We start from the raw sequence: 18,430 nt of genomic DNA, 5'->3' as shown, positions 1-18,430 counted from the left end.
CTCAAGTCAGTGGAGTAAGCCTGTTTCAAGCCTGTTTCAGAATTTCGCTTTTTCTTACCTCATTTGCACATTTTTGACACTGATGTGTTCATTTGAACAAATTCACATCTCAACCCCTACATCTACCTGTACACCAAATACTGAGACGGTAGCTTTGGCGGTATGGGAGCCTTTGTGTGTGACGGACATACATCCGCACATACCCACAAATATACAGACATAGACGCCACTTAGACTCATCATATAAGCTCTTTTTGGTATTTATATATAAAACCAAATATGAGCTAAAAAAATAGATACTGTGGTAGATGCTGTTGTTGTTAATTCAACAAGATGTTGTGAAAGGATTACCTATTCAAGGTTAAGTTGTAGAACAAGTCAGTGAGATTCATGTACACTTGTGTAAAAACCTGTATCTCTCATTGAGAGTGATGATACCTACAGCCATCTTACTGTTTAGATTGATACACTCTATATCTCCACGTTCATTGAGATGTTTGAGAGCAAAATACATCAAATTGACCCAAGGTTTGGAGTTGCAATGACAGAGTTTTCAGATCAAATGAAAATTACAATTTTCATCATTTTAAACACTAGTCAACTATATGCTTAGACTTAATTCTTTCTTTATTACTTACTGTTCAGGGCTAGGTGTGGATAGAAATTCTGACATTAGCCAATCAGATGACTGGATGCAGACAAGGTATATTACAGATACACTCATACTAAAATGTATGCAAATGTTATACATAAACAACTAAATAATATTTGCCAGTAAAAATTAATCTTTTTACATCACAATATAAGAGTTGTACATAATAAATGAGAAATGACCTTAACGAGAAAGCTGTGCAAAACTCAATTGTCCCATTTGATGCTTTGTTTGAGACTGTATGGCCCTTTTATATCAGTAAAACCAAATGCAAGTCACAATAGACATAACAAAAGTTTCTGGCTTTCTTTCATTGTAAGGTGATCAAGTAACTTGAAACATAATTATGAAAAGTAGACACCATGACAGAATACATGACTAAGCTATTAAATACAAGATTTAAGATTTGACATCAGCTGATGTTCATGTACACATTTTCATTATTAGAACCATTCACATAAAAATGGGCATTGAACTGATAATTGGATGATCTTTCTGTCATCTTGAACAATGATTACAAAACTGTTGAACATTGATACCTGTTGAAGTGAGTAGCTGTGAATACGCAATTGGTGATGTGGCAAATTGATTACACATTGGTCAGGGGTCATTGCCACAGAAATGCTGCAAGCCAAACCATAGGCTTTGTTGTTGGTTTACAACAACCAGTGTCGCTCATTTAGCTCGCAAAATAATGAAATATATGAGTCTTTGAAATTGAATAAATCAACCTGTACCTGTTTTATCACTAGATATCTGTGGCTCATCTCTCATCCCTGCTAACTACCTCAACTGCAACAACATGTATTTTCAACCATTCTTCCATAAACCATTGATGGTTTCTGCTTGAATTGTGAACTTTTTACCTTAGTGCATGTATTCATGCTGAATATGCTATAGAGCCTTTAGGGCACACGTTCACAACTCAAGCAGAATGTGTTGACGGCTCATGGAAAAGTGGTTGAAAGTAAAACATTGTCACAATTGAGGTACTTAATGAAAGTAAAATTGCCATGGGTTGATTCATTTAACCCTTTGAGTGCCAAAGTCGATTTTTGTTGCCTTTATACAATAAAATGCCGACAATTTCTTTCAGATCAAGACAATTTTTTCTGATTTTTACCAAAATTTTGGTCAAAAAGTGTAGCCCATGAAAATATATGTCCATTTGGTCCAAAATCGTGGAAAAAATTACAGAAAAATTCATAAAAATTGGTAAAATGTTGCCCTGATATTTTTGGTAAAAAAATTACAGTGCTCAGAGGGTCAAAAATTAACACATTTCATTATTTGTGAGCTAAATCAATAACACTGATCAATGTTGCAATAAACAACCGAGAAAGCCTAGCGGTTGGCTAGCAGCGGTTCTGTGGCAATGACCCTGACCTGAATGTAAATGATGTACCACAGCATATACTTGCGAATTATACTAATTATACTGGCTCTGGGCTGTGGTTTCCAGACATGTGACTGAGCAAGATATTCCGTGTACTCACCACAGCCTGATCAAATTGACACAAAGTCCTCAATTTTTTAGGGACAATTAATGCAAATGAGTAGAACACATTATTAGCGGTATGACTGAGGTAATGGCATCCAGTGCAGTGTCATCTCCATAATCAAAATTGAGTAATTTCAATGAAGTAATACGTGACATATTGATGAATTTGACAGCGTACAAATATGATGAAACAGCATTGTGACACTGTTTTTAAAGGTCTGATTGTGATGTCATTACATCACATGAATGTTAAATATTAATGAATTTTCTTGTTCATTAGACCAGTTTGTGGTATTTTCCACACAATACATGCATATATTTAAGTAAATACCACAGCTGAGACTGTTTAATTAACTGCTCCCACTTTAACCTTTTTAATCCCCTTTTATTCCAATTTTCACTTTTACCATATTCCTCGGACTATAAGACTGTGCTCAAGAATAAGACCCTCCCCCACTCTTAGGGGACATTCAAAAATGGTATGCATTCAAATATAAGACCCTCCCTAGTTTCATGAAAAAAGATAAAAATTTACAACAATTGACAATAGTATGACTCCAACGATCACATATGCAGATTGTTACTGACTGACCAACTGTTGATTTGGAAGAGCCTTAACTTGCACATTATTCAAACTACGGTAGTTGTATCATACTGCCCATTGACACTTTCAAGATCGTGGGGTCTGTGTTTGGGCCTATGGAGAGTTGTGACGGAGGTATTATTTTTTGAGTGGTGTTGTAAATTATTTTGTGGTTAAAATTTTTTAGATCAAGAAAAATCATTGAAGATGCTAAGATAATGTGACATTAGACATTCCTATGATGGAACAGCAGGCAAAACTAAATTTTTTCGTTTTTTATTCTGGTAATTTTTGTAGAACCTGCTCCATATGGTAGTCTAATGTCTACATGCTGATCCATGATGTGTGTTGCTGTTCCATGTACAGGATTTCATTGATTGTAGCTCAGTTTTTCACCATGGAAGAATTCTGACCAATGACTACCATGAATTTCATTGCCATATCATTATTTTACTCGACACTGATCTTAAATTCAGAAAGGTAGATTGATTTTATGTGTAGCAAATGCATGAATACACCATGTTAACCGATGCCGATCAGGTGAATACATGACAGAATTTCTGTTTTGAACTTTCTCTGACTTTCAAGAATTGTTTCAAACTTCAATTTTACCACATCATCATTTTGTTAGCTGGGGATTGTTTAAGCAGTTGAATTTTGATCAGCCATAATAGATAGCATGTCAACTAATTAAGTTGGGAAGTCATCACTGTGAGTTTGCGAGAATAGTTGTTCAAATCTTGCCTATGTAAGTTCATGTACATTCTGACCAAAAGCATGTGGAATTCTAAAGGCATGCCGTATGGACATGAATAAATTAGCATAAATTAAATGTTGGCAGTAAAATATGGGGTTGCTTGACTATAAGAACCCCACCCCTCCTTTAACTACACCAATTTCATGTTGCTGAACTGGGTCTTTTAATAGAATGAATATGATAGTGAAATTACGTTGGTTTTTTCCTTTTATTCACACTAATATGGAGATGTTCCTTTCAGAAATCACCCGATCTATGGTGTTAAAATTTGATGTGCAGGTCACCTATGATGTTAGTTAGATTGTTTGTTTGGTCTACATTATGACATCACTATATGCATGTACTCTGACTATGTCCAAGACACTCAAAAATTACTTCCTTTGTGTAATCCAGGTTTTACTAAACATACTGACCACTGTGAGACTGAATCTATTTAATGTACATGTAGGTCACATCCATATAAATCAAATGTAATTTTAGTGGGAGCAAAGTGTCATTGACAATATTTTTTATAAACTTTGTGTCACTTTTCAAAGATGCTCCATCATTTTGGCAATACCAAGTGGTGCCAAGGTCATGAGTAGTCTATAAAAACACTCCAACTAAAAATGAGTTAAATACTTGCAAGAACTTTTAATTTTTTGTTTTAATCTAGAAAAATGTGAATAGCCTGGCCTTGACTCAGGGGTCGAACTTAACTTTTTAACCTACTTATCCTACGGGCAAGCATCCAGAATTTTATTTGGCCAATGAGTAAACCTGCTCGCCCAAATTTGTTGCCTGTTTAAAGGCCTGATCATGGTTCAATGCAGGACAAAAATAGAACATATGGACCTGTTTGCAAGTGACCTGTATAATGATATTACAACATTTTAGACTTTAGCAACCAAAAATCTTCATGCAACATTGTATCTCATTGTCACAAAGCATCATGTCAATCAGTTCTGTACAGATGATGACTCTACAGAGGCAAAAAATTCACCAATTGATCATGTCTTTGTTGTTGGTAACACAATACAAAAATGGTCATTATAGTGTTTATGGTGACGATTTAGACTCAGTCCCACTGGACTTTGACCATCTTCTGCTTTTTGTCGACCCTTTGAAATTTACTAAGTCCGTAGTGAGTAAGTATTTTTTCTTCGAACATGAAGTCATTAGGCTGCTAAACAAACATATAGGAGTCACGGCATGGAAAGTGCCTATGATATGTTATGGGTCAGCTCACTGACATTTATCTTAAAACCCCCTAGGCTTTTAGTCAATAGAGCTGTGCATCAATGGAAAATCCCCCAAAGTTCTACAGGAAAGACAACCCGACTCACTTCAAGATACCTATTCCTAGGTACTTCATAGTAACGTACGAAAGTAATTTTGATACATTTTACACAAATAAAATCCCACTTGCGTGCAATCATACACAAGTTTTGAAATCGTAACAGAAACGCTGGTAATCCCCACTTCAGTGACTCAAACCTCAATAACAGTGAGCATAATTCAACAAAATTTCTTGAGTCTTTTATTTCCAGAACATGTAAATTCCATAAAAGTCTGTCACTTGCCTGAACAGGAGAGTGCAATTTATTTTTACCTGCCTGATGTCAGGTTTTACTTGCCCCGGGCAAGCGGGCAACTGTTAAGTTTGAGCCCTGTATCTGGTAAATTTGTTGGCAAAACAAAAGAATCCCAACTGAAATTGAACTTATTTCAATAATGATCAATTTGAAAGTTTTTAAGAGGCTATGATTGTACATGGATTCCAAAGGACTACTTTTGCCTGACATCGAACAAACTCACACCATCTATTCATCCTCAAAACTTCAATATGCTCATTTCACCATGACTTCAATAGATATAACGGTAAATAAGATCATATGTATAATCCTGCAAATCAAATCTAAAAGGAATGCAGGAACAAGTTTTTGATAGTTCAATTTCACAATAAGGAAAGAATGAGAAAAATACTTGAAATAAAAAATTAGAGATACAGCTTTAAAACACATCAACATCAAATTTTGTCTACCTGATGTATGTAACAACCAAATACCATGGTTGGTTGTTCCTGAGTTTTTCATTTTTGACAATTTTCACATTTAAAACTCACTTACATATTTTTGGGACTTGACCATTAGGACCACATCCCGTATGTGACCCAGAATGTATCTTCATAGCAAATGCTTATTCGTTCTTTATCACACTAACTCCACATTCACATTACATTGATGCTGCACTTCTATTAAGGATCCATGGACAAACATGCAAACAAAAGTTCTGTCACCAATGAGGACACTCTTTCAGAATGTTTTTTTCCCCTTTCCCATCTCTTGACCCAAATTCAAGTCTAGAAATAACATGTGTTTGACAGACTGTGCAGTTCCACCAAATAGAATGCCATAGGGTACTAGGCCACAATGTCAGAAGGCAGGAAAAAATAAAATGTGAACTTTTGAAAACTTCTGTGCAGCTTGGCTTTGCAAAAGTTGTGTTATATCTTTGAAAAGTGACATCTTTGCATCAAATTTCTCAGCAGTCCAGCAAATGGTTCCTATATGACAAAAATATTCTTAAAGAGGCACTTCCACTTGGTAACATTTTTAAAACACATTTTTTCAATGCCAACGGTCGATATTTGACATGGCGACTTCGCGCGGATCGCGAGATATCAATAAAAACATGTCCTCAAAAAAATTAAAGTTTGAATTCCGGTGGCCCACCTGACTTCAGCTTCCGAACATAGAACGTTCGGCACTGGGGCCATTGTCAACTAAGCTATGGAGTAAGAGTCTATGCTGACGCTGCTGTACGCCACAGCAGTACCACTCGCGTCGGTGATCGGTCATTTCCCGTGGGAGAAAGCCGTGTCTTACTGACTCGGCAAAAAAACGAAAAACAAAGTTTGATGATTCCACCAGAATTCGCATAGGTGAATAGCACAGATACGTGCGGTTGATACATAGTGGCCGCCGCGTGGTATGCGCGCATACCACATGCGGCGGACGCTATGTATCGAACCATGCGCAACTGTGTGGCAGACGACAAAATGTAGTGATCAGAGGCAACTAATATTTTACACGTAAAAACTGATATCTATGTGGTATTGTTTAAAAATCTGATACAACTGATTGAGAATAATGAAAACGACAAAAACTAAGGAGAAGTTTTAAAAAAGAATTACTTTAGGTAAGGGCATTGATAATGATATATATAAAGTCATCGCAGTGGGAGGTAAATTAATTGCGTCATTCGAACGTTTTTGGACTCCCTAGAATATCGTCAATCAGCACAACAACACACTTTCGGGGGATTTTGGGTCATAACCAGAAACGAACGTAAAGCTTCGGGATGTGAAAAATACGCTCTGGAAATGACATGTTTTTATCGATATCTCGCGATCCGCGCGGAGTCGCCACGTCAAATATCGACCTTTGGCATTAAGAAAATGTGTTTTAAAAATGTTACCAAGTGGGATTGCCTCTTTAAATTACAATATTGCTCATTTGGTAATGATTTGAATACATATATGCACAAAATTTTAATTTGGCAAACAATATCTGAGAAAATTGATAAAATGAGCAAATAGGAAAAAAACACTTGCAGTGCTAAATTGAAATATTGCCAGTTCAATGACAAAATCTCCATAAATTCTATGGTAACTACCAATTAATATCAGTGCAATTTGACCAGTAGATTCTGAGTTGTAGATTTTGTACCATTTTCACATTTTTCTGCCTTATATACATATTTTTGGGACTTACATCTTCATTTTTACAAAGGAAGCTTTTGAGCTCATGATGCATTTCAATTCTAAAAATCACAATGATATAGGTGGCAATATTTTTAGTTTTTACACTGAACAAACAGTGAGAGAGACATATAGGCACTGGACAGAGAGAGAGAGACATGCAGGAATTTGTACTTACAGAAAAAGAGGTGGAAACTGGATTTCCCACCTATCAGATGAGCTCCAGTTGTCAAGACATGAGACAAAAGGAAAGCAAAAACTCATCTTCAGCATTGTTTTCTGAGAAAATTTTCACATGGTTTAGTAGGAAACAATTTATCCTTTATAATATTTTCAACAAAATTATCATTGATCAATGATAAGACAAGTGTTGCAAAAAAATTACATAATGATGCAAATGTTGTCATTTGTCACAGCTGCATAAAGTCACCCTTATAAATCTACACATCAAATTTGAAAGCTATCTCATTGGTAGTTGTAGCTAAAATGATGTTTGATCAAAAGTAAGAATATCCTAAAATTACAGGTATGTAAACCTAATGACCATTTGACCATACCTGAATATGATCTCCTGTAACTTGAATGCGACATTTGAGAGAAAGCAGAAAAGTTGTTTCTGAATGAGAAGAAATTCCCTTCAATGTAAATGTTGTAGTGTGATTTGAAAAAATCTAAATTAGAAACATCCCGAGGAATATTTTATCAAAAATTGGAACAGCAGTTTAGGTAAAGAAATTCAGCATATAAAACAGTTAGCGGATTTCACTGCTTAATCATCCATTTGATAAGTGCAGCATCAATGACTGCACAGCAAACAGAACATATGTAATTAACCCAGAAAGTTGTCTAGGTCTACCATAGACTTAATAGTTAAAGCAGTACCAAGTATTTATGCCAAATAATGAGGTTATTTGCAAATCTGAAACGCTTTTAGGTGGGGAATTGTCAGGTATTTGCCTATCATATTAATTTTCACATCAGATAATGTCTACTGATTTTCACATCAGATAATGTCAATAAAGTGAACAAGTCATCGTTGATGACACAGTCCCCACTTGTTAATAATGGGTACTTTGATTACATGTCCTCAGAGAGGATAGAGTCCTCTTCATTAATTGGGTCTGTGATAAAAATACTTTGATACAGATGGCGCTCAATGGCCAAGAATGAGTTCCATGGTGATGAAAACCTAGAACCAATGTAGGCCACCATCCTAAAGTTCATAAAATGAGTCAACTAGGAATTAATCAACAGGATGTTGCAAAACATTTTTGCATACAATTCTAACACTTAACAGATTATCACTGGTACCATATTTCATAAAGTTTGATGCAGTATTTACAACACTATGAGATCAACATCTGTATCAAGTTTCATCACATTTGACGTTGTATTAATTTGTGGCTATATCACAATAATTAGGAAAGTTAATTACTTATGCAATTACAAATTAATTAAAATGACACTAATAAATGTCTTTTTCAATGTTAAAGCAATGTGAGCTTAACATCAGTTAACATCTGTATAAAGTTTAATGAATTTGATGCAGTACATATTTCTTGACATATCAGCCTACTTACGAAACTTCAATAATTGACATGTTACTGCTACATGACGTGAAACAAATTGACGAGCATATGTATGAAATAGGTCAATGTCAACTTTGAATGATACTGGTGGAAATATGTCTGAGTTATGGCTCTGTACATGAAAACATTGTAATAAAATGGCTGCCTAGCGACCATATTGGATCGTATCACATAAAAAATCGACGTACATATGTATGACATAGGCCAATGTCCTTGTACCTACTTTGAATAAAATCCGTTGAGATATGCCTGAGTTATGCCTCTGTATATGAAAAAATCGTAACAAAATGGCCACACAGCAGCCATATTGGATCGTATCACAAAACAAAATGACGTGCATATCTATGACATTGGTCAATGTCCTTGTACCAACTTTGAATAAAATCGGTTGAGATATGCCTGAGTTATGCCTCTGTATATGAAAAAATTGTAATAAAATGGCCGCCTAGCGGCCATATTGGATTGTATCACAAAACAAATTGACGTGCATATCTATGAAAGTGGTCAATGTCCTTGTACCAACATTGAATAAAATCGGTTGAAACATGTCTGAGTTGTGGCTCTGTACGTGAAAAAATCGTAATAAAATGGCCGCCTGGCAGCCATATTGGATCGTATCACAAAACAAATTGACATGCATATCTATGACATTGGTCAATATCCTTGTACCAACTTTGAATAAAATTGGTTGAAACATGGCTGAGTTATGGCTCTGTACATGAAAAAATCATAATAAAATGGCCACCTGGCGGCCATATTGGATCGCATCACAAAAAAAATTGACGTGCATATCTATGACATTGGTCAATGTCCTTGTACCAACTTTGAATAAAATTGGTTGAAACATGTCTGAGTTATGGCTCTGTACATGAAAAAATCGTAATAAAATGGCCGCCTGGCGGCCGTATTGGATCGTATCCCAAAACAGATCGACGTGCATCTGTATGACATATGAAGTAATCCTTGTACCAAGTTTGAATGAAATCGCTTTTTGCATCTCTGAGATATCTGTGTGAACGGACGGACGGACGCACACACGCACGCACGGACGCACGCACGGACATGACCAAACCTATAAGTCCCCCCGGACGGCGTCCGTGGGGACTAATGAATTACTCGTTCATAATACATGACAGCTGACAACATGACTTTTGTTTGACAGATTGCAACATAAATATTTTTGCATTCATGCTAAAAAATGAATTAGAGGAAAGCAAATCAACTGTTGTTTAGTGACAATTCTGTCTCTCTCAGTGTTCTGTTAAATTGAAATATGTTTAACCATCATAAAATTTGTCCAACAAGATTTCATCACTAACTATACTCTGCTTCCAATGCTCATGTTTGAATCACACATCCAGGAAAAGTACACAGTTTTTAGTTAAAGCTGGCTAGAAAAATATATTTAGATAACAGTGATTTACTGATAGTCTGGGGATTCAACTTGAAAACCAGGTTATTTTTTCAAAGTACTGAGATGGTTTGGAGCATCAGCAAACATGAATTTCCATCTATATGCTTCTGCTACAAGTACACCGATTTGTTCATTGTTCCAGTCTTTTGTGGGAAGATTCTGAAGAAACAGCAAAATACCCTAAAATCACAAAAAAGACACAAAAGTTGTACGGTTGGTTAAACATATCACAGGCATTTTACAAGTGGTATAGCCAATTAGTAATAATGTCAAAAAAGTATGTGTACTAATGGAATGAGGTCAAAGGTTACATTCTGAAAGGGGCAATAAATTATTTTGGGGGTAAGAGGACCAGTGTACTGATTATCAAAGCTGTCTGATAAGTGACTTTAAAGAAGAATATTTTCAGAGATTTTTTGACCAACAATGACAATAATTGCTTCATAAATACAAAGTTGCATATTTCATCACAATTTGAACAAAGCTCTGGGGACCTGTATGCCAAATATCAAAGGTGTCAGACCAGCAGTTATGAAGAAGATTATTTTTTTACCAAAAATGGCTTCTTTTAGCCAATTGGTATACTTTCAAAAATATCAACAAACAAAAAAGACTATTTGCCATAATTATATGGCGCATCTACACAACAATTATCAAGTAAATAAATAAGGCAGTTCTCAAAATATTTGAGTGGACAGACATCCTCACAAATGGATTGACATACATAATACCAACATTCACACATACAGACTGGCGTCTGATAAACTCATCCCAATAGCTTCTATAAACTATAATCTATAGTAGCTAAAAAAGCATGGTTCAATAACGGAGCTAAGTTGTTACAAGTGTTGTGACTGCGACCCCTTCACATGCTGTAGAGGTCATGAAGCACTCGAACTCACACGCTCGCTATCACACATTGAAAAGTCTTTTCTGTGAACATGAAGTCATTGTGAAGCCCAAGAAAAGTGCACGAATACTGTTTAACTGCATTAAATGTGGCTGCCATGGGTCAACATTTCACAGACAGTAATACTGAACCCTAGTAGAAATTCAGAAATCATGGTTGAAAATGCTGTGCATCTATGACAGTACATAAACTGAAATGACATGATGGGTATAATGTAAATGTGCAAATGGAGCTGGGGCCTTGCTCCCAGTCCATGTCCGGCATCACAGGCTCCTGTCATTAATTTTCTCTGTACCAAAGAGATGTTTGCTGGTAAAAATGGCGTCACCTGTATATAGCTTAAGTACTGTACCGGTACATGATCTCTCGTGAACATCATTCCTAAGTTGAAGCCGTTCATTCAAAACAAATATTTTATCCCTAAAGTGATCTTTAAAGTCTGTAAAAAACATTCACTTCTCTAAAAAAGTTCTGGCAACACTTGATTTGCTAAATTTTACATATTTTTATACATATTGATCAAAATAAGGGAAACCTACACCGCAGCGAAAGATGTGATGGTGATTTAGAAAATACTTGTCTTTTCATCTTGTTTGTCTTGATTATGAATATACACACATAACAACAGGATAAGTGTGTGATTTTTGGAGTACAAAGCAAAAAAGCATACTCACATGAAAGTCTTTCTTCCTCTTTATATTTTCTGAGAATTGGACAAGCATTGCGGCACAGACATACAGATGAAAATTAGCAAAACCATCTCCTTCACTCTGGGATCAGAAAAAGACCATGAAAAACATTCTGAGAGTGCGTTTTCTGTCATTTGAAACATTGTTATTTGGTGTTTCAGATCACAGTCACTTTGCCTACATGAGTGTGTGTATATCCAATGTTTGTGTCATTCTGAAGACAGAAACAGTTTGTTTAAGTGTTCTTACAAAAACGTAATTGGCTGTTCTCATAAAAATTTATGGCATTCACGAGGTGAGGTAAAGTAAAAAGTCTTCCTATTGTGGCACCAGAGGCACAGTTATACTTATTATCACATGAACTGGCCCGTATCTCCACCTGTGTGACATACACCACCACAGATAAGAAATCCATATTACCCCTGTTGTATGCCATCAACCGGAACTTTTTTCCTGGTGACCCGATAAATCCAGACATGGAAACATAGAAGGCATGTCTAACGAAATTTCAAGTCACTAAAGCTTTAGCTATTCCCATGAATCGAATAAGGATACCATCGATCGTTTTAATGGCTCAGTAGCATCACGGCCTTAGTCATAAGGCTAAATGTGGACGTCGTTGTACCTGGCGATCGCCAAGCGACGTCGTACCTGGCAATCCCAGTTGGCGATAAACCCGAAAGATACACCTCAAAGTAAGTTCAACTTAATAAATGAGTACCATATAATCTTCGGGAAAGCGACATAGAAGGCACAAACGTAAAGTCATTCGACGAACAACGATAAATTTCCTTCATCACACAAATTATTCCGTTGTTTCTTGATTGGAATCAAACCTGCAGCGTAAGGCTGTAGTGAAGACATAAGCTGTCGAGCTGTAGACTTAACTGTGAAGTACAGCGCTGTAGAATCCAATGAATTTCAAAAGTTGACTCGGACAAAATTCACAACAGAACAGAGTTTCCGTCAAGTAACAAAATGGGGATGTACCTACGGGCGATGTATGTGTCAAAGCAAACATCAAAGTCCATTTGACAAAAACATTGATGACAAAGACGGCTACCGGCGGAGACCAGCAACAGCAGTGCTGTGCCAACTAAATGCGTACACTTTTTGTGTCATCGATCAGAATCTTTTGGGCTTGCCAAGGTCGTAAACTTGTGATATTTTAAAAGCCACGGCATCTCTAAGAATAATAACTACTGTTTTGATCGTGTCGTTGCATTAACTTCATAAATATAATTTGTAAATATTCTAAATAACTCAAAATACTATGGCTATCCATCGCTAGCGTGGTGAAAGCTATGTCCGCCGATGGCCAACTTGCCTTGGCATCGGTACAGCGCGAGACAATGATTGACACATGCATGTGACCTAATCTGTATGTCTGATTGATGGAGATACCATTTGATGTATCAAAATTTCAGCTTAATTGGATTTATGAATGAAAGCATACCTGCAAACTTTAAGGTCTAATATCCTATCAAAATTGGAGGGTATAGAACTTGTGGTTACTGAGTTATGCATATATATGTACAATCAAGGTCAAAGTTCATCGAGGCCATGTGACATTTTGAATAAACAAGCGACCTAGCGGCCGATATAGCTCCACTGTGTTTATGTACAGAATAACTATTTTTGACACATGTTGATGAAGAAGGTGGAAATCTTTGATAACTCAATGCAGTGGCCAGAAAAAAGTGGCTAAAATAAGCTGTAAAAATACAAAATTGAAGATTTCATCATACTTTGAATATATCACATCCGATCATCCCTAAGAACATGTCAACCAAAGCTATCTGATGAGTAGTTTTTTGAGAATAAAATATTCTGACCAAAAATGGCAACAATTGCCCCCAAAAATAAAAATTGCAGATTTCATCATAATTTCCAAATATCACACTTAGTTCATATATAGAAACCTGTATACCAAATTTCAAAGCTGTTAGACCAGTACTTTTTGAGAAACGCATTTTTTGACCAAAAATGGGAAAAATTGCCCTAAAAATTCAAAATTGCAGATGTCATCATTATTTCTATAAATATCATTTAGTTCATCTATGGAAACCTGTATACCAAATTTCAAAGCTATCAGATAAGTAGTTTTGGAAATACACATTTTTTGACCAAAAATGGCAAAAATTGCCCAAAAAATACAAAATTACAAATCTCATCAGAAATTCAATATATATTACTGAGCTTATCTGTAGAAACCTGTATACCAAATTTCAAAGCTATCAGACCAGTACTTTTTGAGAAACACATTTTTTGACCAAAAATGGCAAAAATTGCCCCAAAATTACAAAATTGCAGATTTCATCATTATTTCAATAAATATCATTTAGTTCATCTGTAGAAAGCTCTATACCAAATTTCAAAGCTATCAGATGAGTAGTTTTGGAAATACACATTTTTTGACCAAAACTGGCAAAAATTGCCCCAAAAATACAAAATTACAGATTTCATCAGAAATTCAATATATATTACTTAGTTCATCTATAGAAACCTGTATACCAAATTTCAAATCTATCAGACCAGTACTTTTTGAGAAATACATTTTTTGACCAAAAATGGCAAAAATTGCCTTAAACATGCAAATTTGCATATTTCTGCACAATTTGAACAAATCTGAAATAGATGATCCCTAGGGACATATGTACCAAATATAAAAGCTATCTGACCAGTAGTTTTGAAGAAGAAGATTTTTAAAGATTTTTTACCAAAAATGACAAAAATTGCCTTAAAAATACAAATATGCAAATTTCACCACCATTTGAACAAATCTGATTTAAGTCACCCTAAGCAAACTGCATATCAAATTTCAAAGCAATCGGACAAGCGGTTTCAGAGAAGAAGATTTTTTTACCAAAAACACCAAAAAATGCCCCAAAAATACAAATATGCAAATTTCACTACGATTTGAACAAACTTAAGTGAGGTCACCCCAAGTGAGCTGCATATAGAATTTCAAAGCAATTGGACTTGTGGTTTCAGAGGAGAAGGCAATTGTTGACGGACGACGACGGACGACGACGACGACGGACGACGACGGACGACGACGGAAAATCAACCTATTTGATAAGCTCCGCGTCGCTGACAGCGGAGCTAAAAAATTGTATTGCTAATTAATTCCTATATGCCAAAAATCAGACCTCTAGCTCTATTTGCTTGTCCAGAATTAGATGTGTGCATAATTAATGAGGTAAAGCGTGTGTTGTCATAAGGTCTCCCATCCTACTAAATATAAAGGACATAGCACTTGTGGTTACTTATTTATTGAAATAAACGTATATTTTAGGTAAAAGATCATCGAGGTCACATGACATTTTGTCAAAAAACTTCTATCCTATAGTTATCCCTATATACCAAAAATCAGACATCAAGCTCTATTGGCTTTCTCAGAATTAGATATGCACATAATTAATGAGGTACAGTATGTGGCATCATAAGGTCTCCCAACATACCAAATATGAAGGGTGTACCACTTGTGGTTACTAAGTTATGGACAAATATGTATATTTCAGGTCAAAGGTCACCAAGGTCATGTGACATTTTGTCAAAAAAATTGTATTGCTAAGTTATCTGTATATACCAAAAATCAGAGCTCTAGCTCTATTGGCTTGCTCAAAATTAGATATGTGCATAATTAATGAGGTACAACATGTGAATCGTAGGGTGTCCCATCATACCATATATGAAGGGTGTAGCACTTGTGGTTACTGAGTAATGGACAAATATGTATATTTGAGGTCAAAGGTCACAAAGGTCACGTGACATTTTGTCAAAAAAATTGTATTGCTAAGTTATCCCTATGTACCAAAAATCAGACCTCTAGCTCTATTGGCTTGCTCAAAATTAGATATGCACATAATTAATGAGGTACAATATGTGGCTTCATAGGGTGTCCCATCACACCATACATGAAGGGTGTTGCACTTGTGGCTACTGAGTAATGGGCAAATATGTATATTTCAGGTCAAAGGTCACAAGGTCACGTGACATTTAGTCAAAAATATTGTATTGCTAAGTTATCCCTATAGAGTTTGCTTGGAATACCAGTATCAGTCAAACCAGGGTATTGCAACACCAGCGGGTCTGGAGACTTGAACTTGAATAGGTCATAATCGAGTTTGTTAAATAGCTTTCAAATAGCTTTGTTATCTTTGTATTTACGCTTTGAATATGTTGAGTCTTTTAAACGCGGTTTGAAAACCTATCTTTTTAATCTGTATTATCAGTGATTTGTTCATGCTTTGCGGTACATTTTCCTCACCGCAGGTCTGCTCGTGTGGTGCGTTTTATCCCTGGCACTTGTATTTTGTAAAATTGCATATTCTTTTGTGTGTTCTGTACAGCGCACTGTGACGTATGTGTAGTGCGTTTTTCAAGAATTTTTAATAATAATAATAATAAACAAGTCACTCTAAGTCTCTGGTTGTACATTGACTCCTTTTATTTCTAAAGCCGCGTTACTGTACTGGTGAAATTCAATGAGCTTTTCCAGCCCGTGTGACCAAATAAAACGGATGTCGTCTATGAAACGTTTCCAGTGGGCTGGTTTAGGGTTATAGTTGGCTAGAATGTCACCTTCCAGTCTACCCATGGTGATGTTGGCATATGATGGAGCAACTTTACTCCCCATTGCGGTGCCATGTGTTTGGAGATAGTATTTGTCATTGAATTTAAAGTAGTTTCTGGTGATAATGAATTTCAACATGTCTATTATAAGATCAGGGTGAGTGGAATTATGTGCGTAATTATCTAGGGCTTGTTTAACAGATGTGATACCATATTCGTGTGGGATATTTGTGTATAGGGAAACTACATCCATAGTGACAATGAGGGAGTCATTTGTTAACTTGATTTGATCAAGGTCTTGCAGATGATGTGTGGTGTCTTTGAGATAGGTGCCAGCCATGCACACAATGCAATCAATGCAAATTTATGTTAATTCAGGACCATGATGTCATCATCAACCACACCACTGGTAACTCATACAAAATAACTGGCCAATTATCATGCAGCACCTGGAATGTCATCTACACAATACAATGCTCCAAATGTCACCTTCTGTATGTTGGAGAAACAAAACGTGAACTCCGGAAAAGAATCTATGAACACCTGTACAGCATACGTTCAAATAAACCCACCCTAATCGCCCAACATTTCAATAGCCCGGATCACAGCATCAATCATTTCACTTTCATCGGTATTTGCAAAGTTTACTCGAAACAAGATAAAATAAGAAAATCACTCGAACTGAAAATCATATCCAAACTTAATACCCTCCATCCTTATGGTATCAACAAAAAAGACTGGTGACCCCCTAACTCCATATCCATTTTAACCATTGTATTAGCTACTAGGGAGCCCTCTCCTTCACACTCTGTTCCACCCAGAGTCTGAGCCACACACTACCGGCTCTACGCTCCTACAATGTAAGTTTCACCACTGTAAATAGTGTATTTCCTTTTCAGTTCATCTTCTTTATTTTTTGCAACTATTATATTGCATATTGTATCCATTAATTTAGCAACCACTATACTGTATTCATTTTTACCACTTCTGTACGGCTTTCACAAATAGCTTTGTTATCTTTGTATTTACGCTTTGAATATGTTTTCTTTCATTTGTTTAGTGCCCTGAAGAAGAACCCCCGTGTGGGTTCGAAACGTCGGCTTTAGAAATAAAAGGAGTCAATCTACAACCAGAGACTTAGAGTGACTTGTTTATTTAACAAACTCGATTATCCCTATATACCAAAAATCAGACCTCTAGCTCTATTGGCTTGCTCAAAATTAGATATGCACATAATTAATGAGGTACAACATGTGACTTCATAGGATATCCCATCATACCATACATGAAGGGTGTAGCACTTGTGGTTATTGAGTTATGGACAAATATGTATATTTGAGGTCAAAGGTCACGGAGGTCACATGACATGTTGTCAAAATATCTGAGATAGCTGCTTGAACTTATGGACAAATGGATGGACGAACGGACGGACATGTCCCAATCTATAAGCCCCCTGGACTTCATCCGTCGGGACTAAAAACTGTGTCACTGAATCCTTTTTGCAATATGAACACGATGAGAAACTAGATTTTTATTTTTCTTGGCCTTATACATGAGAGTCTATGGAGAAGTGACTTACACATGGGAGTCTATGGAGGTGTAAACTAAAAAGTCCTCCAACACGACCAAATTTGATCGCATTGTGAAACAAATCGACGTGCATCTGTATGGGGTAGGGTACTATCCTTGTGCAAAGTTTGAAAGAAATTGACCAGGGCATGTCTGAGATATCTATGTGAACGGACAGACGCACTGACGCACGCACGCACGCACGCACGGACATGACAAAACCTATAAATCCATGTGCATATGCATGACATAGGTCAATGTCCTTGTACCAACTTTGAATAAAATCGGTTGAGTTGTGCCTGAGTTATGGCTAAGGACATGAAAAAATCGTAACAAAATAGCCGCCATGCAGCCATATTGGATCATGCATGTGCATATGTATGACATAGGTCAATGTCCTTGTACCAACTTTCAATAAAATCGGTTTAAACATGTCAGAGTTATGG

General features: G+C 36.2%; 1 protein-coding gene across 2 annotated transcripts in view; it reads right to left on the bottom strand.

The window, feature by feature from the left end:
- Nucleotides 1–609: 609 nt before the first annotated feature.
- The window catches only part of LOC139145774 (TBC1 domain family member 22B-like), an 89,022-nt gene continuing 71,201 nt past the window's right edge, over nt 610–18,430 (bottom strand). For both annotated transcript variants that reach the window (XM_070717079.1, XM_070717078.1), the window contains exons 10-11: nt 11,823–11,918; nt 610–10,418 (exon numbers count right to left, since the gene is read on the bottom strand). In XM_070717079.1, the coding sequence (XP_070573180.1) occupies nt 10,281–10,418; nt 11,823–11,918 (234 nt within the window). In that variant the 3' untranslated portion in view covers nt 610–10,280. The remainder of the gene's footprint in view (nt 10,419–11,822; nt 11,919–18,430) is intronic.

The sequence above is a fragment of the Ptychodera flava genome, chromosome 12 (genome assembly GCF_041260155.1).
Source record: "Ptychodera flava strain L36383 chromosome 12, AS_Pfla_20210202, whole genome shotgun sequence".
Lineage (NCBI taxonomy): Eukaryota > Metazoa > Hemichordata > Enteropneusta > Ptychoderidae > Ptychodera > Ptychodera flava.
Note: the sequence above shows the minus strand (reverse complement) of the source record. Positions and strands in the feature narration are given on the sequence as shown.